Source organism: Sitophilus oryzae, unplaced genomic scaffold (assembly GCF_002938485.1).
Source record: "Sitophilus oryzae breed Bouriz unplaced genomic scaffold, Soryzae_2.0 scaffold_85_pilon_pilon, whole genome shotgun sequence".
Taxonomy (NCBI): domain Eukaryota; kingdom Metazoa; phylum Arthropoda; class Insecta; order Coleoptera; family Curculionidae; genus Sitophilus; species Sitophilus oryzae.
The window spans coordinates 1,857,405-1,882,701 of record NW_022147483.1 but is presented as its reverse complement, the minus strand read 5'-3'; the positions used below and the strand labels follow the sequence as shown (position 1 = coordinate 1,882,701).

At 29.6% G+C, this 25,297-nt stretch overlaps 3 protein-coding genes across 3 annotated transcripts; 2 read left to right on the top strand and 1 right to left on the bottom strand.

The window, feature by feature from the left end:
* The first annotated feature begins 250 nt into the window (after positions 1–250).
* Positions 251–1,226, top strand: LOC115890213 (28S ribosomal protein S2, mitochondrial). The gene is made up of 2 exons (XM_030910378.1): positions 251–449; positions 508–1,226. The coding sequence occupies exons 1-2, from the start codon at positions 341–343 to the stop codon at positions 1,164–1,166; spliced, it is 768 nt and encodes a 255-aa protein (XP_030766238.1). The 5' UTR covers positions 251–340; the 3' UTR covers positions 1,167–1,226.
* LOC115890212 (dehydrogenase/reductase SDR family member 7) lies at positions 1,218–23,835 on the bottom strand. The gene is made up of 8 exons (XM_030910377.1): positions 23,706–23,835; positions 9,551–9,660; positions 9,187–9,336; positions 8,771–9,123; positions 6,846–6,965; positions 6,145–6,311; positions 2,491–2,560; positions 1,218–1,378 (listed from the first exon to the last, which is right to left on the bottom strand). The coding sequence occupies exons 1-8, from the start codon at positions 23,750–23,752 to the stop codon at positions 1,361–1,363; spliced, it is 1,035 nt and encodes a 344-aa protein (XP_030766237.1). The 5' UTR covers positions 23,753–23,835; the 3' UTR covers positions 1,218–1,360.
* Positions 11,049–19,162, top strand: LOC115890211 (motile sperm domain-containing protein 2-like). Its single transcript, XM_030910376.1, has 10 exons — positions 11,049–11,383; positions 11,465–11,608; positions 11,668–11,845; positions 11,898–12,061; positions 12,212–12,414; positions 13,791–13,854; positions 18,128–18,243; positions 18,450–18,647; positions 18,775–19,009; positions 19,063–19,162. Exons 1-10 carry the CDS (start codon positions 11,299–11,301, stop codon positions 19,146–19,148), a joined length of 1,473 nt encoding a protein of 490 aa, XP_030766236.1. The 5' UTR covers positions 11,049–11,298; the 3' UTR covers positions 19,149–19,162.
* Positions 23,836–25,297: the final 1,462 nt, after the last annotated feature.

Sequence of the window (25,297 nt, the reverse complement as noted above, 5' to 3'; positions counted from 1 at the left end):
TGATATTTTTTTAATAAACTGTATATTTTGTCGTTCCTGCTTAGTATTGTAAATTTGTAAATCAAAAGGTCCATTCATGACGTCAAATATATGAAAACCGTGAGAAATTCAAGACAATTTGACAATATCGATACTTTTTCTACGCCCATTCCTACTAATGTCCTTGAGAATTTTTTTTCCTAACCAGAGATATAGAGGGAAGATGAACATTCCCTTTACCTCTATATCTCTGGCCCGTTCGTACCAAAAACCAGAGAATAGGTACAACCAGGGTACAACCAAAAACCTTGAGAAAATTTTCTAACCCCACTTTATACTTCTTAAAAAATTCTGTTGAAAAATGCTAAAATACCGAAATTTATTTAAAATTTCCGAGCTGTGCAATGCAAAAACTGTTAGAACTTTATCAACGCCTGCTCCAGAAACAGAATCTACACAAAATGACATAGGTACCATCTATTCCGTAAGTTTTAACATAAAAATGTTACACTTTATTTAATATTTTAGCTCAGCTCCCATCACAGAAAGAAAAGTCCGTACTAAATCACCCAGATTACTTTAGTGTACATAACTTATTTACTGTAAAAGATTTATTCGATGCAAAGGTTCATTATGGGCACAGAGAAGGGTCATTCAACGAAAGGAACTTACCATACATTTACGGAAGCAGATTAGGGCATATTATCTTTGATCTAGATAAAACCGCAGAGTATCTACGAAAAGCACTCAATGTCGCAGCCCATATCGCATACAGAGACGGAATAATCGTATTTTTCTATCGAGGAGCACAGCATTCACATCTGGTTGAAACATACGCCAAAGAATGTGGTGAATTTGCTCATACGAGGTTTTGGAGGGGAGGAATCTTCACAAATTCCGAAAAACAGTTCGGAGCAGTCACTAGGTTACCTGATTTGTGTATTTTCTTCAATACACAGAACACTATTTTAGCCGATCACACTGCTATCAGGGATACAGCTAAAATGAGTATTGCAACGATCGGTATAGTGGATTCAAATTGTAATCCGAACTTAATAACTTACCCTGTACCTGGGAATGATGATTCAAAGTCTTCTATTGAGTTGTACTGTAAATTATTTACAGGTGCTATACTGAGGGGTAAAGAAAAACGGAAAGAACATTTAGCGGAAAGTTTAGAACAGTGAAAATGTGAGATGTGTGTTAATAAAAGATAAGGATTAATAAAAACACCAAACTGAGTCTTAGTTTTGTAAATTTATTTGTAAAAATAGTGTTTTTTGTTAAATTAGTACCCAAAATAACCTTACTCTCTAGAATTAAGGTGCTAAAAGGAAAATCAGTGCTGAAATATAGTGTTTTCCACCACCAGAGATAAAAATTAAGCATCCTTTTGTATCTAAAAAAAGTAATAAAATTATTTGTGTGTTAAGATGGCTCTATACAGTGTGTTCTTTAATGTCATGCTGCTATTCAAGGTGATTCTCGGAACTCTTCTAAGAAGAGAAACTTCATATGAATGTATCTCTTAAATATCTTAACTTTTGAGATAAAGGATGGTAAAGATTTCTTAAAAAAATATTTTTTCATAATAACTCTGATGTGGAACTAAATACCCTTAAATATTAGGAAGTCTTTTAAGGAACACCCTGTATATAGCCTACAAATAAGTATCAATTCTTAAAGCATGTTACAAAGCTGTTAGTAAGCAAAATAAAATAAAAGAACAAAAATAAGGCATTATTAATTATTCTTGTCTAAAGTTTAGCAAAAAAAGCACAATCAAAAAAGGTTAAACTTAAAAATCTTGTCATCCTAAAGCTCCGTCTACACATAATGTTTTGCCTGTCAGGTAAAACATTAAAAACTAGCGCATACACTGGAAGCTTTATCAACTATAGCATTATGTTTAGCGAAGCTGAAAAATATGAGATTTTACTACAAAATTGTATTTACGGTTTAAATTTCATTTGTAAACATGCAAAGCTATTGAAAAATAGTATTTTTTGGTAATAAACATTAAATATCTCTAAAAAAAATTGTAAAATTACATTAAGTTGTTAAGGTATGCAAAAATATTACATTTATAGAACTCGCATATTAAAAATGCTGATATATCCACATTATTTTTTGTAAATTCACTTAATTTTTTTCAAGCAAAATGACAGCGTGAAATTGAATGATCTACTGTAAAACGTTTTGTGTAGAGTGGGCTTTATAAAACAAATGATATTGTCTAAGAAAAAAAATTTCGAATCAATAAAAAAAATCTATTAAAAGGTCTAATATAAAAATATATATATAAACAAAAAAAATATTAGTTATAAATTATTATACTTCTTGTTAAACAATTGGACAGATATGGTTAAACAAAGATCACTATACATACGCATTACAAATAATCAAAACAGACTACATAAAAATCAGTAAAAAAAACAAATATTTTAACATTCAAACACCTAATCAAACAATATAAAAAAATTCAAGCTATTTTGTTTAAACTACGCGTACCTCTCCAAGTTCTGTCTCTTTACTATCTCTCAGCTTGAACATTATTTGAGGGCCCAGTACTTTCAAACACCTGCAAAGAAAAGCGTTAAACTTAATTAAATAATGGCTCTTAATTTGGATTTTCTTGATAACATACAGAAAGATTTGATACATAGTGAAGAAAGCTGTAATGATGTGGAAGCTAACAGAAATGTAAATAGTAATGATAATAGTAGTACTAAATATAAATATTAGGAGGATGCTAATTTTGGAAAGCCTAGAAATTTTAAGGTAAGCTTTGTATATCAAACCTTTTTATAGCTTGTTGTACTGAATCTTGAATATTGTAAATAATAATTTTTATAATTTGTATTATAGAATGTATTACAATGAAAGTAAGTTAAATAGGGCTGACGGTGTTGTTATCTATATAAAAAGTGATATCATAGAGGAAACTGAAATTATCGAGGTTAATAAATTAAATATAATAAACACTTCTATCAAAATGAATAATGGTAACAACATTGAAATATCGGCTTTATATAGATCTCAATAGTAATTCAATGATTGTGAACAATAAGAAAACGAGACATAGAAAGAACTGGATTACTAATGATATTATACAATTATGTAATAAGAAAGATAAACTGTACCATGAGTGGATTAAAGATAGAAGCAATGATGAATTAAAATTAAAGTACAAACAATTTACGAATAGGCTAAGTATAATTATTAAACATGCTAAAATAAATTTTGATAAGAATCAAATTAGAAACAACGCTAATAACACAAGAAAACTGTGGGATTTTGTAAATGCTAAAATATCAAAGAAAACCAAAAAAGAAACAAAGATTGACTATTTAATAAACGAGAACAACCAAAAACTTACTGACAACTTACAGATAGTAAATACAATTAATAATTATTTTAGCTCAGTTGGAAGAAAATTGAGTAATAAAATAGTAAAGCCACTGGATCAGTCATTGAGAATGCCAAAATTAAATAAGAAAACTATATTCATAGAACCTACCAGTCCTATAGAGATTTATAATATAATTACTAAATTTGAATTCAAAAATGGTGGAGTCGATATGATCAATACTAAAGTATTAAAAACCATTGCTGATTTTATAGTAGAGCCACTAAGTTACATATTCAACTTATGCATCGAGAAATCGACTTGGCCGGTAGCACTTAAATTAGCTGATATAGTTCCCATACATAAAAGTTCAAGTAAATCTATGGTATCTAACTACAGACCTATCTCTTTAATCTCGAATATTGCAAAAATTTTTGAAAAAATTGTTCATTCAAGAATTTATAAATTTATTATAAATTGTAATATTTTATCTAAAAAACAATTTGGTTTTATTAAAAGAATAGGAACTGCAGACGCTTTAAATCATATAACTAACATCATTTATAACAAATTAGACAAAAGCAAACCAGTATTAATAACTTTTTTAGATCTGGCAAAAGCCTTTGACACGGTAGATCATGGTATATTATTGGATAAGCTTTCATGTATGGGAATTAGAGGCAAGGCCAATGAACTAATGAAAAGTTATCTTGAGCATAGAAAGCAGAGAGTTAAAATTAATGATTATATAAGCGAGAATAAAGATGTAACTATTGGAGTGCCTCAAGGAACTATCCTTGGGCCATTGATGTTTATTTTATATGTAAATGATTTATTAATTGGCATACAGGATGGTTGTATAATATCGTATGCAGATGATACTGCAATCATTGCTACTGAGGACACTTGGGAGCAAAGTATTAAAAAAATGAATGAACTACTAGATAAGGTTGCAAATTGGCTTGCACTTAATAAACTGTCTTTAAATATTGATAAGACTGTTTTCATGACTTTTGGAAATTACTCAGATAGTGTTCCTAAATTAGTTGAAATAAAAATTAAAGACATATATGTAAAAAGAGTTGATTGTTGTAAATATTTGGGTATTATTTTTGACTCTAATGTAAAATGGGATAAACAAATTGAATATCTGATTAGCAAGACTAAATATTTAATTTTTGTTTTCTATAAACTAAGAAAATACATGGATGTTGAAATGCTTAGAACAATTTATTATGCCTTCTTTCAAAGTGTTATTAGTTATGGTATTATAGCATGGGGTGGTGCTTATGATAACTATTTTACGCTATTAAATACATTACAGAGAAGAATACTGAAAGTAATCAACAACAACTCTTTTGTAATAGACAAAAATCCATTAAGTATTGAACAAATTTATAACTTAGAAGCAATAACTTTTCACTATGAGATCTTAAAAAACAAATATATAAACTCCAAAAGTATTACAAGAAACAAAAACATAATTATACCAAAAAATAGCAAAAGAATAAGTGATAAAGACAGTTACATTAAAGCGATAAAAATTTTCAATCTCTTACCAACTGAATTGAAAAATTTAACAGTGGAAAAGAAAAATTTGAAGAGAACTATCAGGTTTTGGCTAAAGCGGAATACTGATCGCCTGTAGCTTAAGTTATAAGTAATTGATCTTTATTTTTGTTTGTATTTATATTTATTTTTGTTTCATACTTCTTAGTTTTTTAGTTTTTTTAGTTTTTAGTTGTTAATTTTTTAAGTTAAACCGGTCCGCGTACAGAGCTCTGTCTCTCTGCGGTTTATCATGTATTTCTACATTGTAAATTAACTGGTATTAATAAATAAATAAATAATTTAACTAAACAGGGTGTTTATGCAGGTATTTTCAAATTAAAAATAATAAAAGGTTGATATTTTGTTAAGTCTATCGTTTAACCCTTTATAGGTTGGTGGTCGCTAAATCCACCACTTTAATTTAACCAACTAAACAGTCGCGTGGAAGTTTCTTATCGCCTAGTTTGTTTGCTATATGATTATTTCCAAGCGCGCCTTGGCCGTTTAATCAACCACATCGATACGTTGGCCGAATTGGCGCGAAAAGTTAACGTAACTGGTTGAATATTCGACCAGTAAGCATTGGTGACACTGAGTTCGCTGTGTGTTATACAGGTAATAATTGTCATCTAAGCATTTTCTATGCAAATTTCGTGTGATAAAAATTTAAAAATATAGAAACAAATGTATGTGTGACGTTTATTTCTTTTTATCTAGTGCACCAAATTTACCGCTCGGATGATATTTTCTAAAATCGTTAACACATCCTGTATATTTTAGATCATTTCTCATAGGATGCGAGTTTCTCGAAAAACAAAATTTGATTTACTTGATATGGGCGTATTTTTGAGTAGAGAGCAAACAGAGATAATCAAAATTAACTTGCTCTTTTTTCTTACATTGGATGATACATACAGTTTATACATTATTATATACATCAGATTATTACATATTATCTATTTGCTTTGACAGTTTCTGGTTGAAAAATCGACCACCATCCCCCCACTCCCTTATTTGTTAACTTTTTGAAAAATGTTATTAAGAAGATATAATATTATGCTCCCTTTGTGCTAGTTTATATATTTGTGAAGTCAATTTTATCAATCTAGAAAATAATTAGTAATAAGGGTTAAAAAAAGTGTGTATGGAACACACAGAACCCGAAATAAATCCCAGAAAAATAAGTAAATATAGAGGTGGCAACTTCTCTAAGTTTACTTATTTTTCTGAGACTAAAAACCGTATTAATTTAATATAATACTCACGTAGAGAATAAAACTGGGAAATATACAGCAAAATATCCTATAGGGATCATTGGAAACACACCCAACCATGCTTCGCTGACTTTGTTTGCTATAGCTATGGCATTGAGTTCGCCACACCGTTTAGCTGTCATTCTTCTGTCAGTTGTTTGAGCGGGTACGTTATATTTCTATAAATCAAACGTGATAATGTCTACCTATACACAGGGTGGTCCAATGCACAGGCTCATCCTGAATCTTTTAGTACAAAATTAAAAAAAAGCGCCTAATATTATTTTTTTAAATTTTGCGGAGTTTTTTTTTTATTTTATGTTATTTATTTATTCTACAATGAATTTTAGTTCAGAGGTAGTAAATCTAGAAGGATGAAGGATATTATCTCACAACTTAAATTAACAGTGCGACTTTGATTTTTGACATTGTTTTTTTATTCTGCCGCCTAACAGCTTAAAAAGAAATACTGCTGTTAAAAATTTGTCATAAAAATCTGACTTAAGCCTTTTATAAAATGACTTTAATTATTTTAATGACTTAAGTCTTTTCTAAAAAGACTTAAATCGTTTTCTATTTCGGAATAGATTTAAATTGCAAATCATTTTCAAAAAGACTTTTTAAATTTTAGGTCTTAAGTCAGCTTTAGAAAAAGTACTTAATGATACAGGGTGGCCCAGTGCACTGGTTAATAAAATAAAATTATACCCAACCTGTCCATCTTTATCTGTAAAGGCTTCTGTCAAAAATGGCGTATACACGGGACCCGGACACAATAATGTTACATGGATATTTTTACCGATTTTCTCTGTTCTCAGACAGTTAAAATAGCCCTAAAAGTACACAAAAAACCGTCTCAAAATCACGAATATGAAGGTCCCCATACACTTCAGTTATTTTGGTCGGTTTTAATTGTGCAGTTAAGAACGCCCAGGTAAAAAGCACAAGCAAGCAACCATGTTAGCACCAACAGCAGACGATTAAAACTAAACTAATATCTACCAATGGAGCGTTTATATAGGCACTCGATTGATATTTACCAAGCGTGACAAATTTAGTCAAGCGAATCAAAAACAACCGAGGATAACAATTAATTACCGAGATTATAGAGCAATAGGAACAGAGAACTGGAAGGAATTGGACCATTATCTCTGTTCATATTATCTTTAAATTTATTTATTTTGACGTATTCATATGCAATTTATTGTCTGTAATTTTTAGTTTATTTTTTTATTTTAGTTTTAAAATATTAACATCAATACAAAGATTTTTATCAAAAATACGTTGAGTAATGCAATATTTATCCCTCTTATCTTATCTGAACCATATGTTTTTTAAATCTAGTTAATACTGATCTTCTACCTTGGCCAATATATTTTTGATTACAATTTTTACGTGAAATTTCAGAAATACCCATCCCTTCCAAAAGAGGTGTTTTATCTATCGGATTACGTAATATTTGTTGTAATTTATTATTCTTAAAAATTCTTTTTAAACCACGGTATAGCTATATACAGGGTCTGGCAATAGTGCGTCAGGCATCTGTAACTCCTAGAATAAAAAACTTTAGAATTTTGTTGAAGTGTAAACCTAAGGTATATACGAAGATGTATTTCAAAAAAATATATTTTAACTTCTATAGGGTGGCTCAAAAAAATGTGAATCGATCGGGATTTTTTTAAAATGGATCACCCTGTATATTATTGCATTTTTGGCTTCCTTTCAGATTATTTTACAGAATCCTAAGATATGAATAAATATATTTTTAATAATTAAACTATAAATATCGTAATCTTAAATCATACAGGGTGTTCAAAATTCTAGGCCAAACTTTCTGAAATAATATAAAATAATTTTTCTTTTTTTTTTTAACGGAACACCCTGTATATTATTTTTTTATTAGATGGAGAATTAAAAAATGAACATTTTTTGTATTTCATATGGCTCTCTGAACGGTAAAATACTACAGAAAAATTATTGTTTGGCTTTGATAAAAATTTACTGTGGAAATTGCAATTTGAAATATAAAACCGCGAATATCTGCGAAACCGTTAAAAATTTTGAAATACTCTAAATACAAAAAATGTTCATTTTTTAATTCTCCGTCTATTGAAAAAATAATATACAGGGTGTTCCATTTAAAAAAACGAAGAAAATTTATTTTTTATTTTAGAAAGTTTGGCGTAGAATTTTGGACACCCTGTATGATTTACGATTACCATATTCATAGCAAAATAAGCACAGACTAATCTAAAGTAAATACCTAATATAGTTTTGATTTCAGGACAGTCCTTGTATTTTTAATAATTTTTTTGAAAAAGGCTGAAAAATAATTATTTCTTACTTATTTATTAATATCCCTGAAACTATCGAAATACATTTACTCATATAGGATTATGTAAAATGATCTGAAAGGAAGCCAAAAATTCAATAATATACAGGGTGTTCCATTTAAAAAAGTCATCCCGATCCATCCACACTTTTTTGAGCCACCCTATAGAAGTTAAAATATTTTGCCGGAACCCTGTATAAAACACCCATACACTGACGTTTTTGACTGAACAGACCTACCCGGTCGGTTTTAAAACCGACTAAAATATCCGAAGTGTATGGGAACCATTAGAAAAAAAATGCTTACGTGAAGAGCATGCTTGCTACCTGTGTACGAGGCAGAGAATGGAACACCCATTACACCAGCCATACTGGTCATGACGGCTATATGTCCCTCGCCTTTTTTGTTGAAATGCTCCAGTGCAACCCTTGTAAAATTCAAAATAGAAAATACGTTCAGTTCAAATAATTGTTTGTCTACACTTAGATCGATCGTGTCAAAAATGGCCCTTTGTGACCTGCCTGCATTGTTTATTAAAATATCTACTGTTCCAAAATGTCTAATTGCATGCTGAAAGTGCATTTTGTGTGAGGAAATATCCAGGACGTCCATGGGGATAACCAAAACATCCTGCTCTTGTAATTTGCCACCGGAAATCGCTAAAATTAACCAAAAAGTTAAAACCCTAGTCATTTGATTAAAAATTCTTAGCGATTAGTTACCAATACACTGTTGTTTCACTCTTTGCAATTCTAGGTTCCTTCTGGCAGCCAATACCAGCTTAACTCCATGTCTAGCCAAGGCATAAGCTGTGTGCTCTCCGATACCACTCGAAGCTCCAGTAATAAAAGCAACCTTGCCTTTCAAACGTCCTAAAAATCGTAAAAATAGAGATGCTGTAAAGTTTTTACTACTTGTTTACATTATAAAATCATTAAAAGATTATTATATTATATCATTTATCATGACATAATAATAATTGAAGGTTAATAACTCTACTAAAAATAATTAAATTTGTGTTATTTACCTACAAAAAAAACGATTAATTGATTGTAAAACAGGAACACTATGTATATATTAACTTACGAGGTGATTTTCCTAATATCTGTAAAAATCCTAGCTGTACATCACAATCAAATATGCAGGACAATACTGTAAAAACGCATCCATATACAAATACTCCAATTCCAATAATACTAAAAAACATAATTTCTTTAAAAAAATGGACTTTACTTAAATCCTTTTATATAATCAGTTGGACTTGAACTGAATGAAAAGCTGTGAGAAAATGAAAACAATAAATACAGGCACTAGACAAGATAACTGTTATTTATAAAAACAGTATAAACTAATTAAGATTTAGAGATTAATTCTAATATAATTCTTTTATTTTTAACGTTAATTTGTTCTAGATAAATATTGGAATGTTTATAAATTCTGACGAATATATTACACACTATCTGGTTAATAAATAATATGAAAATAAAAAAATGTTTGTCGTCTGGATATCATTAAAAGGGCAAATAGCAATATATTTTTTATCATTTGCCAAATTCGAAAAACACCTCAATAAAAAGTTAAAGAATAATCAAACAAAAATAAAGAAATTAATTAACATACCTTATTTAAATTGTAGGAATTTATGTCCGTATTTCAATAAATATTAGGTTCTTTTGTAATTTTTCAAGTTTAATATTTAAATTTAGGCAAATCTGAACTCTGAACTAAACAAATCATTTTTAATAACTTTAATATATGAACTTTTCGAAAATTTTAGAATATGTTTCAAAGTTTCGCGGTTGTTTTCTGGGGGATTTATATGAATAATGTTTTTCGATTGGCAGCCTGCCTGTCTGCAGTTATTAAGAATGGGAAAATTTAAAAACAAATCGATATTTTGTATCGATATCCAAAGAAATAATTTCAAGTGGAAAATATAATAATAGCAGAGATATATGGTGGGTTCATACAGCCAAATAAAATAAAATAAGAATAAAATAAAATAAGAAATAAGGAATTCTTATTTGTGTGCGTTCATACAGTCAAATAAAATAAAATAAGAAATATATATTTGCTCATGCGCAGTACGATGAGGCTGGATAAAAGTTAACTTTTACGATTGTTTATAGTAATTTTACTATTTATAGTATATTTATTTATTCGTTGCCTACTATATTATACATTTTACTTATGTGAAATTATAAAATAAATTAAATCCAAACTGAAAATATTTGTAGGTTAGAATTAAGCGTGCGCAAAGCCGTTTTCACATAAAATAAAACAAGAAGTTAAAAGATAAAGACTTCTTATTTTATTTGTTATTTTATTTGGCTGTATGAACGCATGTACGGTATCCCATATAACCAACTTTCTTATTTTATTTTATTTTATTCTTATTTTATTTTATTTGGCTGTATGAACCCACCAATAGAGGTAGAGAAAATACGCATCAACGGTGAACAAATTAGATTCGATATTTCATAGACCTTATCGAAATATGGAAATTATCGATACATCGTCGACATCTCTAGTTAAAACATAACGTCACCTGTCATTCTTGTTTTAAAAACTTCAAAACATGTCAACTTCAAAAAATACTTGAAATTCTTCAATTCACTTCGATTCAATAAATTCATGTCGTTAATTGATATGAAATCATTGAAAAAATATGTTTATAGAAAAGCGTTTTGACCTTTGGAATCGAATGTAAAAAATTAAGTGTTTTACCTTTACGCTACCCATTCATTTGTTTAATAACTTTGTTCATTAGCTAGTGGAAAGGAGAAATATCGTAGTTTTTGATAAACTTTTTTAGTGAATATAAAATTGTCGCTATGGCTGTAGCCGCTGTACCCCAAAATTTGGTGGACGAACTGAGAGAAACATTTCTTAAGGAAGTTTCAGCCAAAGGACTAGACAGTAGGTTTTTATTCTGACGTATTTTTTAATTTATGCAATTTTTATGATCCAACAGGTGTTTGACTTTATTAATTTTTATAGGTGTGCACCCAAAAGATTATGAAAGAGTCAAAAACGATGATCACTGGTTACGCAGGTTCCTAGCTCATAATAAACAAAATATCCCACAAGCAATTAAAATGATGTGGACCTCCCTAACTTGGAGAAAAGAATTTAACGTAAATGGTAATTTATTTTTTAAATTTATTTGTATATTATCGAAAATTATTGAGTTTCTTTTTAAGATATCAGCGAGAAAAATATAAAAATGGATTTAATAATAAAAGGGGTATTTTTTTCTTATGGTAAAGACATCAAAGGGAAAACATTGTTTATTTTGAAAGGTAAACAACATACCAAAGGAGCTGTAAATGCCGAGGATTTGAAAAGATGTATTATTTATTGGTTTGAAAGAACTGAAAGGTATTTCTTTTAAAATGAATTTGTTTATTTTATAACTAATTTGTTTAAACAGAATGGTCGAAGGACAAGAAATCAGTTTGTTCTTTGATATGGAAGGTTGTGGCTTAACAAATATGGATATGGACTTAATTAAATATTTAATAGGCTTATTCAAAGAATACTATCCATATTTTCTGAATTATATCATTATATTTGAGATGGCTTGGGTGTTAAGCGGTGAGTATGTGCTTGTTACTTGTTACATCATATTCCTGTAGTTTAGGGTCATCAAAATGTCATGAATAATGTCTGATAAAAGTATTTACAAATTGATGCTCTTAATCACTAAAATTGCAAATGTGTAATTGTTATATTTATATTTTTTAGCTGCTTTCAAGGTGATCAAATCGTGGTTACCCGAAGAGGCCATTGAAAAAATTAAGTTTGTCGGTAAAAAAGATATAAGCACTGTGGTTCCCCCCAATGAGGCGTTGAAATCGTGGGGAGGGGAGAGTACATACGTATTTAGTTTTATACCGGAAGAAACTGAGAAACCTGGCCCTGATGCAAATAATTCTGCAGTCAAAAAAGTAAGAGCTAGATGTATTATAGAGATGTAATAAAGAAAATTTTTGAAAATCTGAATATTCGCGGTTATATTTTTATTTTTTATGAGTCTGAATATGGTGTGAATAGATATATAGGGTGTCCCAGGCTGAGCGTGCTTTAGAAAATTCTAGAGAACTACAATATCTAGTTCGGAGATTTTTTGTACATCATTGTTTCACAATGAGATCTATCAATTAAAATTATTTTCAATATGGCGGCATTTCCGGAAATACCGGAAGTTGACAGCAATTTTCTTATTTTGAATGGGTACCCCCATTTTCTATTATTTACTTTAATTCTCTGTAAAATTTTATGAATTTTATATAATATTAAATAAAGTATTGTTTCTTCAAAGCCATACCGAGCGAAAATCAAAAAAGAACTACGATATGCGGAGACAAAACCGAATAGAATATTTCTGAAGCAATTTGGTCCGTCTGGCCGTCACAGAGTGTTGCATCAGATATAAAAAGTATTATATAGAGACAACACATTATATCAATAATGGACAAAAATAGTATTGTTCCTAAGAATTGAAAACAAATGATTTATTTATGACTTATTTATATGCATAAAAAAACATAAATATTTAATTTTTTAAAACTATTTCTTAGTATTTGTGTTAGTACAGGGTATTGAATTAGTCCTAGTAAAAATATAGTCTAATGGGCCCTGTTTGAAAAACATTAAATTAAATATAATGTTTAAAATACAGTTGTCCCCCTTGTACTCGTACATGACTACAATACAACTAAAAAAACTAATTTAATAAAAAAATAACAGAGTTAACATCGAAACTCGAAGGTATAATAACAGGTATCATACCAACCATAAATAGAGTATGTCATATAAAAATGTTTTGAATTTTTACTAGAATCGACTCTTGATAAAAAAGGGACTAGATTTAAGTTTCCCTTTGATTCAGTCTGTATAATATTTCTTTGGATTTTCTGCAGGTGTGCAAAAACTACACTAAAACACTATATCTTATAGAAAATAAAATAGTTTGCGTTGGATTTGAGGGATTTCTCTGAAAAATTATTAATTTGGAAGAAAACCGGCAACAAGCGGCAGAAAAATAATAATATTTTAGTGCAGCCTACTGGTCGCAACCTTAGGTCACAACGACCAGCCAACGGCCAGGTCGTTAATGTGCGTTGTATCATTTGATTTAATGGTTTTAGAGGTAGCAGCGACCTGGCCGTCAGTGTGTTCGAGTACTTAAGTATAAAATTATGGCGTACTTTTGGCGCTACCCCCGTATTTTCTGTACGTGGGTGGAAGCGTCGAAGAAATAATGAACCCACGGCGCATTATCCGTCCAATCGATAATCAGAATTGTCTCTTATTTCCGCAGGTTCATTTTGTGGACGGATCGCCAATGAGTGAACAACGTTCGCATTCCCCAGAGCCCCAAGAAGGTAAGTGATGTGAAAAAAACACCGGCATGTTCCCCGTTAAAATAAAATACAAAAAAAATAGTCTGAAAAAAATCGGTCAGTCGTCTTAAAACATACTGTCAGATCATTCTGTAGGTTGGAGAAATTGTCTATTTTTAAATATTGTTTGTATAACAGTAGTATTTCCGGCGTTTTATTATTCAAAGACTGGGGCTTGTTATATAATTTTTATCGATAAAATTAAAAGTTGATATAAAAATATACAGGGTTGTTCACCACATACGACACGGAGTATTGTAGCTAAACGATGAGATTTTTACAAATTGTAAGTTTTGGGTTCGATGAAGGACTATTAGAGGTACAATTTAAAAATAATTTTACAAGATACAGAGTGTCCCAAATAAGTAAAAAATATCAAAGTTGTATTTTTTTAAACGGAACACCCTGTATATTATTACATTTTTAGTTTCTACGATTAAAATAAAGGTAAATTTGATTAAGATTTATTATACTTACCGTTTTTGAAATATTTTCAATTTTGTGAAATTGCAGTAAAAATTTTAAGGCTTCATTTCTCCAAGGGTATCAAAATTTTTGATACTAAATATTTACTGAAGTTTATTTAGTGATCAGTTATTGTGTAGTAATAATAAAAATAATACTACCTTATACAGAGTGTCTAAAAATTTATTTTAAATAATTATTAGCTTCAAACGGCAATAACTTGTTTAATTTAAATGGAACACCCTGTATATTTTACTAGAATCAGATGCACAATTTAATTGTCTATCAAATTATATTAAACCATTTTTTACCTATCTCTTTAAGTTTCCGTAGAAAATGCATTTTCTTGTAATTTAGAACTTATTTATCAATATACCCATGGACTATTGACATTTTAGGTCATTTTTAAAGATGTACCAAATTTTTAAAGAGTACAGATACTAATATTGTCGATATAATTCGTTTATTTCATTAAAAAATAAAAAAAAAACTGTTTAAATATTTGTTAAAGAGGACCAATTAATATGATGCCGTATTCAAACTACATTAACTGACTGTTTGCGTTGATTAATAATAATTGCTCCAAATACTAAAAAACTGAATTTTGTATGGGCATTAGACAGTGTGATAAAAAGTAACACCTTAAAAATGATATTTCATTTTTTAATAAATGCTTATTTATAACAACAAAGACTTTAATTTGATAACTTATTATTATATTGATTTCTGACTCAAATCCACATTTATTTATAATAATTTATTAACGAACACAATTAAGTATGTAATTAATTAGTATATGGGCGGAAATAATGGTGTTATATTTAATTAATGGTATACTCTTTTATAAAGATTTAAATAGTTTTCTTTTTGCATACAAATGGGCTAGTAATATTATCGTTTTGCTAAAAACGATAATATTACTAGTCTGTACATTTTGTACATTTGCTGCTTTAAAAACAATCTAAAATGTCAATATTCCATGGATATATTGATAAAAGAAGTCTAAATTATAAGAAAATGCATTTTCTACGAAAACTTGAAGGGATAGATAAAAAATGGCATAATACAATTTGATAGACAATTTAATTGTGCATCTGATTCTCCTAAAATATACAGGGCATTCCGTTTAAATTAAAGAAGTTATTGCCGTTTGAAGCTAATAATTATATAAAATAAATTTTTGTAGACACTTTTGGAGTATTATTTTATTATTGCAACACAATAACTGATCAATAAATAAACTTCATTAAATATTTAGTATTAAAAACATTGATACCCTTTGGAGAAATGAAGCTTTAAAATTTTTACTGCAATTTCACAAAATTGAAAATATTTCAAAACGGTAAGGTTTAAGTATAATAAACCTTAATCAAATTTACCTTTATTTTAATCGTAGAAACTAAAAATGTAATAATATACAGGGTGTTCCATTTAAAAAAATACAACTTTGATATTTTTTATTTATTTGGGACACTCTGTATCTTGTAAAAATATTTTTAAATTGTAGCTCTAATAGTCCTTCAACGAACCCCAAACTCAATTTGTAAAAATCTCATCGTTTAGCTACAATACTCCGTGTCGTATGTGGTGAACAACCCTGTATATTTTTTAATTTTTTGGCTTCAAGATTTTTTTACGTATATATTTTTTTTATAAAATACTAGGTATTTTCTCTACTTTGTCTTGTTCAAAAATCTTATAATTTTATAAAAGAATGAAACGTATTCTTTAAAAAAATACAGGGTGGTTTTTTATATGAAATTTTTAAATTTGGTGTTTTCATCTATACCGGGTGTTTTTCAAAAGGCACTCCTATAATTTTTTTTTATTTTTTTTACATAAAAAAAAGAGATTTGGTATTTTAGTATATGACATACAGTACGTCTGTCCGTTCTATAGCTACGGGGTATCCGTGAGAGGGGAAACGATATTCTCTCGATTTTTTTCGTAAAAAATTAGACGACGCGTCCCATCAATAAAAATTCGACAAATTTCCAGTAGCCAATAAAATGAGTGGGCGGAGCGATTTGCGGTGACGTACTCATCAAGTCGACGTATAAAATATATTGTTGTTTATTTAATTGTTTTTTGTCCGCATTCCTTTCATAGACACAAATCCAGCAGACGCACATTAAATGAAGATTCATTGATGCGTTCAATTATATATTATATATTTTGTTAACTTCCTGTTTCACCGGAAATGACTACAATTTTTGGTTTTTAAATGGTACCCCCGGTATTTTTTTACTTTATTTGATAGAAAATGGCATTCTGAATAGAATGACGTATCGTGTGTCATATACTAAAATACCAAATATCGTTTTTTTAGGGGTTAAAAAAAGTTATTGGGGTGAGCTACTTTTGAAAAACACCCGGTATAATATTATTTTAAAATCTTAATTTTATAAACTTATAAAACGTATACGTTTAAATATATACAGGGTATAAATTAATAAATGGCGATACTTTTTTAAAAATAAGGGTGGATTTTCATATAAAAAATTTCAAATTTGGCCTTTACCTACGGTGTTTTTTTCTTTATACAGGGTGAGTCTAAATAAGTGCAAATATTTTTAAGGGGAGTATATTTCGACCCCAGAAACACGAACATGAGGTTCTTTCGCAAAAAAAAAATAATTTCTTTTTCTTTTTTTTTTTAGTTTTTAGTAAGACATAATTTCTTCATAATATGGCAACATAGGTTCTAGATTAAATTCACAAGATAGAAAACCTAGAAAAAATCCAGTGGTTCTCAAAATTTAAGCAAAAATATTTTATTTTGGAAATTTTCAAAATAACTGGGTTATTTTGGATTTATTTGAAAAAGGATAAAGAGAAAATATGTTTCTTTTATCGAGATCTACCAGCCCTGAAAATATTTGCACTGATTTAAGACTCACCCTGTATAGGGCGAACCAACATCACAATACTTTAAAATCTTTTTTTTTTCTCAAAAGAGGATTGTATTAAAAAAATGAAATTAATTTTTTTAGATCAAATGTTGTAGTTATTTCCGGTGAAACAGGAAGTGACCAAATACAATTCAATACGTCAATCAATCCTAATTTATGTCATATACTAACAAACCAAATATGGTTTTTTTATCTGAAAAAATAAAAAAGTTATAGGCCTAGTTATAGGGGTGAGCCACTTTTGAGACTCACCCGGTATATCGTTCTAAAATTGAAATTTATTGAATGTCTTATACATTTTACGAGATGGGAATTTGTAATTGTTTAATTTTTACCAAAAATAAATCTTTTTATATTTTGTTTACCATAATACATATGAGGATGTCAATGTTCTTGTAAATACTGTATGATCGAATAAAAACGGCGTCAGCGGTGGCTATGAATTGAAGATCGCTGTTATTTTATATGTAAAATTCTATGGGAAATGTCATCGATCGTCATTTCGTAGCCATCGCTGACGCCGTTTTTATTCAATCATACGGTAGTTCCTGCTTGTAAAAATTTATCTCTTTTTTATTATTATGTCGTAAAGTTTGAAATCAATATAGTTTCTAATAATAGACAAGTTTATTAAGAATTTAAGGTCAGCCAAGAGAAAACTCACAGTAAGTAGCATGCGACCCTAAAGCCCTGTCTGCACGTAAGGGTTTGCCTGTCAGTCAAAACGTATCAAGTAAAACCTTGTATGTAGACGAAAAAAATGGGCGTTTTACTTGAACTAAACTAAGTCGGAAGAGTCAATTTTTCAGTTTTACAACAAAACTGCAGTTTTATCTACAAAAAAGATGAATTAAGATGAAAAATGCGTGTTTTTTTAGATGGACCACTTAAAGTTAACCCTCCCGGTATCATCACATTCGTCAGGGAGAAAAACGACTTGGTCAGCACACTGGAGTTGCACAACACTGATCCAGCACAACAAATAGCTTATAAGGTAAGAGATATACCTATGTTCAGGCCAAGAGAATAAACGATTCTATAGAGAAATCAATATAAGTTAACGTTCACGTCATCAAAGACATAAATTTAGCGTTATTTTTTTCTTTTTCTTATAATCTTATATTCTGGTAGCACTTTTCTCTTTGACGTTTTCCGATGAACGTGTTGGCACACCCTGTATAATGTAAATCATTATTTCAGTTAAAAACTACGTCGCCGGAGAAGTTCAGAGTCAAGCCCAGTCACGGAAAGTTGCTGCCCGGAGCAAAAGAAAGCGTCACAGTAACCTTGTTGCAAGGATTTCAGCTAGGCGGACTGTCAAAAGACAAATTTTTGGTCATGTGCTGTGTCCTGGACGAAAAGGAAGTCCCCAATTTGGACTTGTCAGAGATGTGGAAGGTAAGCCAAAAAAATCGTTAAAAAAACTTTGAAAAAATATTTTATGTAGATATAGGTAATTTAATATTTTTATATCAACTAATATAACTTATTAATTCTATTTAAATGTTTTTTTTATCGTTTTTAGAATACGGGCAACAAAAAAATCTACCAAAACCGTTTGCGATGCGTACAGAGTGGGGAAATCACCCGAAACGGCAACACTGTCAATCACGTGACGCCAACATCGGACGAGGACAATCACTTAGCGAAATTATCGGCAACATTGAACGAAATAAACGATAATCAAAAAGTGTTGAACAAATCGGTCATCAGGATGCAGAAAATTCAAATTGCCTTATTTGTTTTTTCCGTACTTCTTGGTAAGTAAAAATTAAAAATTTAATTTTAGATAATATGATCTTTTATTTTTTAGGTGTCATTTTATTCAGCATTCTAAACAAATCAATACAAGGCATCTCCACGGAAAACCAGTACTGTTCAAGTCAAAACAAACCGTAACATTAGCTAACGTTCGCAGAGCCAAAAATTGAGGTTACGTTCGTGCAGAGGATAGCTGTCATGATGGTCTGTCAGTTTTTATACGTTTTCTGTACGCTGTTTCTCTAGGTTAGTACGAATTCATTCCGTTTTTGTTGTATCGTTTGTTGCTTGTAGTATTCCTAGCGTCATATACATTTAAACGAATATACCGCATAACTTCTTGTTACAATATTGAAGGATAGATATAGAATATAAATGTTTTCTGCGCTTGTTCGATTCTGGGAGGACTTTGACTGTTCCAAACAGTGTTGCCATATATTTTCGAGCGAATTTCTTCAAAGAAGCCTTAAAAAACCTTCATATTCCTTTAACTTCACAAAAAAAAATCAAGATATTGTGAAAAATCACCAAATTTCGTGTACAGGGTGGCGTCTCTCATACGCCGCGGAAATAGAATTATACAGGGTGTCCTCAAAAAAAAGTTACACATCAAAGTTGTGTTTTTCTAATGGAACCCCCTATATATTAATTGATTTTCGGATTCTAGGAAAAAAATAAAGGTGAGTTTTATTAAAGAAGCATATACCTAAAATTTAAGGATTTTGACATATTTCACATTTTGTGAAAATGAAGAGTAAATTTTAAATTTTGATAACAGCTACCTAAATTTTAGTTGACCTTGTATAGCCTGATATTTAATTACAGTAAGCATTGTATGTTAAATCAAATTAAAATTTGACCCGAAAAGTTATACAGGGTGAGACAAAATTAATATGGAACATTAGTCACTTTTGTAAGCAAGTTACTCCTTTATTTTCCTTTATTTTAAATGGAACACTCAGTATATTTTTCCGGTGTTCGATGGGGAATTTAGAAGATATAGAAGGGATAACTACCTCCATATCTCTGAATAAAACAAAAATTTATACAGGGTGAGACAAAATTAATATGGAACATTAGTCACTTTTGTAAGCAAGTTACTCCTTTATTTTCCTTTATTTTAAATGGAACACTCAGTATATTTTTCCGGTGTTGATGGGGAATTTAGAAGATATAGAAGGGATAACTACCTCCATATCTCTGAATAAAACAAAAATCAATCGAAAACCGACAGTATTTCGGCGCAATCGTATTACTTCCATCTCTTAAAAATATCCACTTATGTTCTTCTCTCCTTCAATACTGGAACATAAATTCTCTCATTGCTTATTCTGGGTAGACCGCAGTATATTCTTTTATATGTATATGATTTTACCGTTATTATAAGTAAGGTAAGGAGGGTTGCATAACGTAGGAATTGTGATAAGAGCTCAATCAATTGTAAATTATGGGCCTAATAAAATGTATATAAGTCTGATTTTCTTCTTAAATTTTTCTATTTTCACTGGTTAATACTGGTCTTCCACAATTTTTTTAAAAATTCATTTTATAAATCATAACAAATAAACTTTTTGTCACGAGATTTACATATTTTCTTTTAATCAAAATAGTTTAAGAAACAAAAATGAATTAATTATAAATAAACTGTTGCTATTTACAGCAACAAAATTCACCTCCTTAGCAACATTTAAGGGACATAAAGGGCCATTATTACCGCTTTCCCGTTCAAAATATTCTAATAGAGATTTTTGCAACGGCTGTTAAGCTGCTTCGGCATCTTGTACAGGGTGTCCCACTAATAATAGCTCTCGGCTGTATCTCGGAAAGTATTAGCCGTAGCGGCTGCCAAAAAACATATTTGTAACTAAAGAGACTATGGGAAATTGCTGGAAATTATTTTCAAGTTTGCAGAACGACCGCTAGGGGGCGCAACTGCAACAAAAAATAAGAAAATGGAGTTTTTACACAATTTTGCCTAGATAAGGTGTACTATACTGGTACAGCTTCATAATCTTCAGTAAATTTTGAATATTTTTTGTTAGAGCCATTTTCCCCTATCTACCAAAATAAAGTGGTGGGGGAAGGTAAGATCTGTTTTTATTTGAATATTAATAACTCTGGACTGGATGATCGGAATCCAACAAGCGGGGGCTCGTTTAAAAGAGCGTTTCTTACCCTATACTTGTACCATATAAACAATAAAAATAAGCTTTTGAACGTAGACGCTAGGGGGCGTTGTCTTACAATTTAACAAACATTGCGCGTTTTCTCAAAAAAATTAAATGCAATAGTATATGTAATTTTAGCTGATAGTAAAGTACTATCTAACAATACATATTACTAACTATTTCTAACTTATTTTTTTGTTAGAATGGGCCTAATCAGGAGGGCTGTATTGTAAAAGTAAGGTAATTAAGGGCTTATTTTTTGGTATATATTATAATTTTCTAATATCTTCGATTTGAAAGAAGATATCAAGATGCGGTTTTACCGCTGACTTTTTAAGCTTTTACTACTCTTTACTACCAGCTAAAATAGCACATACTATCGTATTTAATTTTTTTGAAAAAACGCGCTATGTTTGTTAAATTGTAAGAAAGCGCCCCTTAGCGTCTACGTTCAAAACCTTATTATTATTATTATTATGGTATACTATTGAGTAAGAAACGCTCTTTTAAACGAGCCCTCGTTTGTTGGATTCTGATCATCCAGTCCGGAGTTATTAACATTTATATAAAGATAGATCTAACCTTCCCCCACCACTTTATTTTAGCAGATATGGGAAAATGGTTCTAACAAAAAAAATCCAAAATTTACAGAAGATTATGAAGCTATTATTTATAGTACACCTTATCTAGGCAAAATTGTGTAAAAACTCGTAAAAATGACGTATCTAAAAGTTTATTTGGTATCGCTTATACTTGGAGCGTTACTATGGCTATTGTTAATTATACATATTAAATAATATAAACCATACATATCTAGTCCATTATTATATATGTATATAATTATTGACAATATTTCAGATATATTATGTTCCTAGAACATGTTATAACCTAAAAAAAGGGAATATTACAGGCAACACCAAACTAAGTTGATTTAGTATATTTTGTATGTTATTTGGCTCTGCATTTTTATTTTTAATGTGTCATATTTTTATTGTCATCTGTCATTAAAATAATTAATATCGAAAAATATTCCATATGTTTGTTTATTTGGGATCGCGTGTAAAGATATTAGTATAATAAGGTCCTATATGATATGAACAATCAGAAAAATATTGTATAAAAAAAAACGAAACATACACAAAAAATTGCTGTTTTTCCTATAAAAAGATGAAAATTGATAATTAAAATTATGTAAATAAAAATCTGCTGTGAGTATATGAGGGCATTCAAAATACTAATTAAATCTTTTAAAAATAGACAGATTTTTTATTTAAAACTGTCACAATAACTGTCAGAAGGTTCATGATGATGTTTATAAGTATGTAACCAACATCACGCCAGTCCTACAAATATTTACCGCCAAAATAATATAACCTCTAAATGTCGTATACATAAGGGCTATGTTCGAATCACTTTTCTTCAGGACTTGAAGCGTATTGCTGGTTGCATATGCAATGTTATATTTTCATATTTTTGTTTTTTCTTTATCGTGGTTGTAGAGGTAGTAGTCCTAACCAAAAGTATTAAAAAGAAATATAATTGGCCTAAAATAGTTTGTTTAGGCTTTAAAACACTTAAATTTATAATGAATTTGTATCAGTTATATGTTTGTCATTGTTTAGTTTATGCACGATTTTATAGATATTATATACTATTTTGTAATATAAAAGCTTGTAATATTGTTAATAATAAAAACGTTAACGCATGTATGTCTTTAATTTTTCCTTAAATTATGTTATTTGAGAATTACATAGGTTGTAGATTAAATTTACAAGAAACAAAACCCAAAAAGATCCAGTGGTTCTCAAAATTTTAATAAAAAAATAATTTTTCTCTAAATTTTCAAAGCAAAATAACTCGGTTATTTTGGACATATTTGAAAAACGGTAAAGGGAAAATATTGTTAAGGTGTATGTGGCGCTAAACTGTATTACTGGTTGCCTACCTTACCGCAACGTGTTAAGAAAAATGGCGCATTCGCCAGAAAGTAAAAGAATATTACAGAATTCTTCAGAACGTTCCAGAAACACTAGCCTGAGAGTATATAAAGCCCGCGCTTGGCAGTGGGACCAGTTTGAAGTTTGAATATACCGCGTTTGGAAGTTGTGAATTAATTGACGAAGGTGCCAGAGTTAGAGTAATAGTAGTTGCATAAATTGTGTTTTATAATTAGTATAAATTGTGTATACAGAGTGAGAAAGAAATAAATTCGTTAAGTATATTATCGTGAGTTTAAATTAGTGGACCCACGGAATCCGTAACAATATGTTTCTTTTATCGAGATCTACGGACCCTGGACATATTTGCACTTATTTAAGATCCACCCTGTATAGACAGTACTTGAATCGAAATCGCAGAATCACAACTGTCAAAGCGACTGGTCTCGATTATTCCAGATCATCTGATCAATCAGTACTACATGACTGACAAAAAACTCGCACTTTTACTGTTAGGCGGTACAATATTAGCCCTCTGTCAGCTAGTTTGTTTATAAAAATACGTTTCTGTAAAATAACGTAATACTTACTTTATTAAGGTTTTTGGTTTGAATTGTTTCACAATGTAATAGTCCATATTTCCATATACACAAGTAGAAACACAAAATATTAATTTTTCTAAATATTTTTCACCTTATTTTTGATATCGAGAACACTTTAACTGGTTTTTTTAGACGTGTTAAACCACTGTTGTATCGTTAAATTACTCTATTTTTATTTTTTAATTATCTTCAAAACAAGTTGAATCTAGAACAAAGGTCAGTTTTTCATAAAAAAAAGTATCGAAACATTGCTGAAATTAATTTTACCGTTAATTATAGGGTGGTCCAAATTAATCTTATGGTACTATTTTCCTTTTTTTTTTAGGGTCCGGCAATAGTGCGTCGGGAATCTGTTGTAGCTCCTAGAATAAAAAACTTGGGAATTTTTTTTAAGTGTAAACCTAAAGTATGTACTAGGATGTATTTCAGGAAAATATTTTTACTTCTATAGGGTGGCTCAAAAAAGTGTGAGTGGGTCGGGATGATTTTTTTTAAATGGAACACCCTGTATATTGTTGCATTTTTGGTTTCCTTTCAGATCACTTTACATAATCCTAAGATATGAATAAATATATGTGGATAGTTTCAGAGATATTAATAAATAAAAAATATTTATATTTGTCAATCTTCATTAAAAAAAATATTACAAATACCAAGAACTGTCCTGAAATCAAAACTATATTAGATATTTACTTTATATGGTCTATACTTAACTTTGCTATAAATATCGTAATCTTAAATCATACAGGATGTTCAAAATTCTACGCCAAACTTTCTCAAATATAAAATAATTTTTCTTTGTATGTATGTATGTATGTAATTGTCTTTATTTCCCACAAAAATAATTACAAGAGAAGTAATGATATAATAAATACATGAGCATAACAGTATATTATTTTTTATTAGATGGAGAATTAAAAAATAAATTGTGGAATACTCTAAATACAAAAAATGTTCATTTTTTAATTCTCCATCTATTGAAAAAATAATATACAGGGTGTTCCATTAAAAAAAACGAAGAAAAAATATTTTATATTTTAGAAAGTTTTGCCTAAAATTTTGTAACATCCTGTATGATATACGATTACCATATTTATAGCAAAGTAAGTACAGACCATCTAAAGTAAATATCTAATATAGTTTTGATTTCAGGACAGTTCTTGTATTTTTAATAATTTTTTTTAAGAAAATCTGAAAAATATATATATTTTTTTATTTATTTATTAATATCTCTAAAACTGTCGAAATATATTTACTCATATCATAGGATTATGTAAAGTGACCTGAAAAGAAGCCAAAAATGCAATAATATACAGGGTGTTCCATTTAAAAAAGTTCATCCCGATCCACTCACACTTTTTTGAGCCACCCTATAGAAGTTAAAATATTTTCCTGGAATACATCCTAGAACATACTTGAGATCTGCACTTAAACAAAATTCTCAAGTTTTTTATTCTAGGAGCTACAGATGCCCGACGCACTATTGCCGGACCCTGTATTGCACGGCATATACGGGGTGAATCAAAACTTGATGTATTTTTCTCTAATATTTTAAATAAAAGTTGATCAGGTGGTCCCAG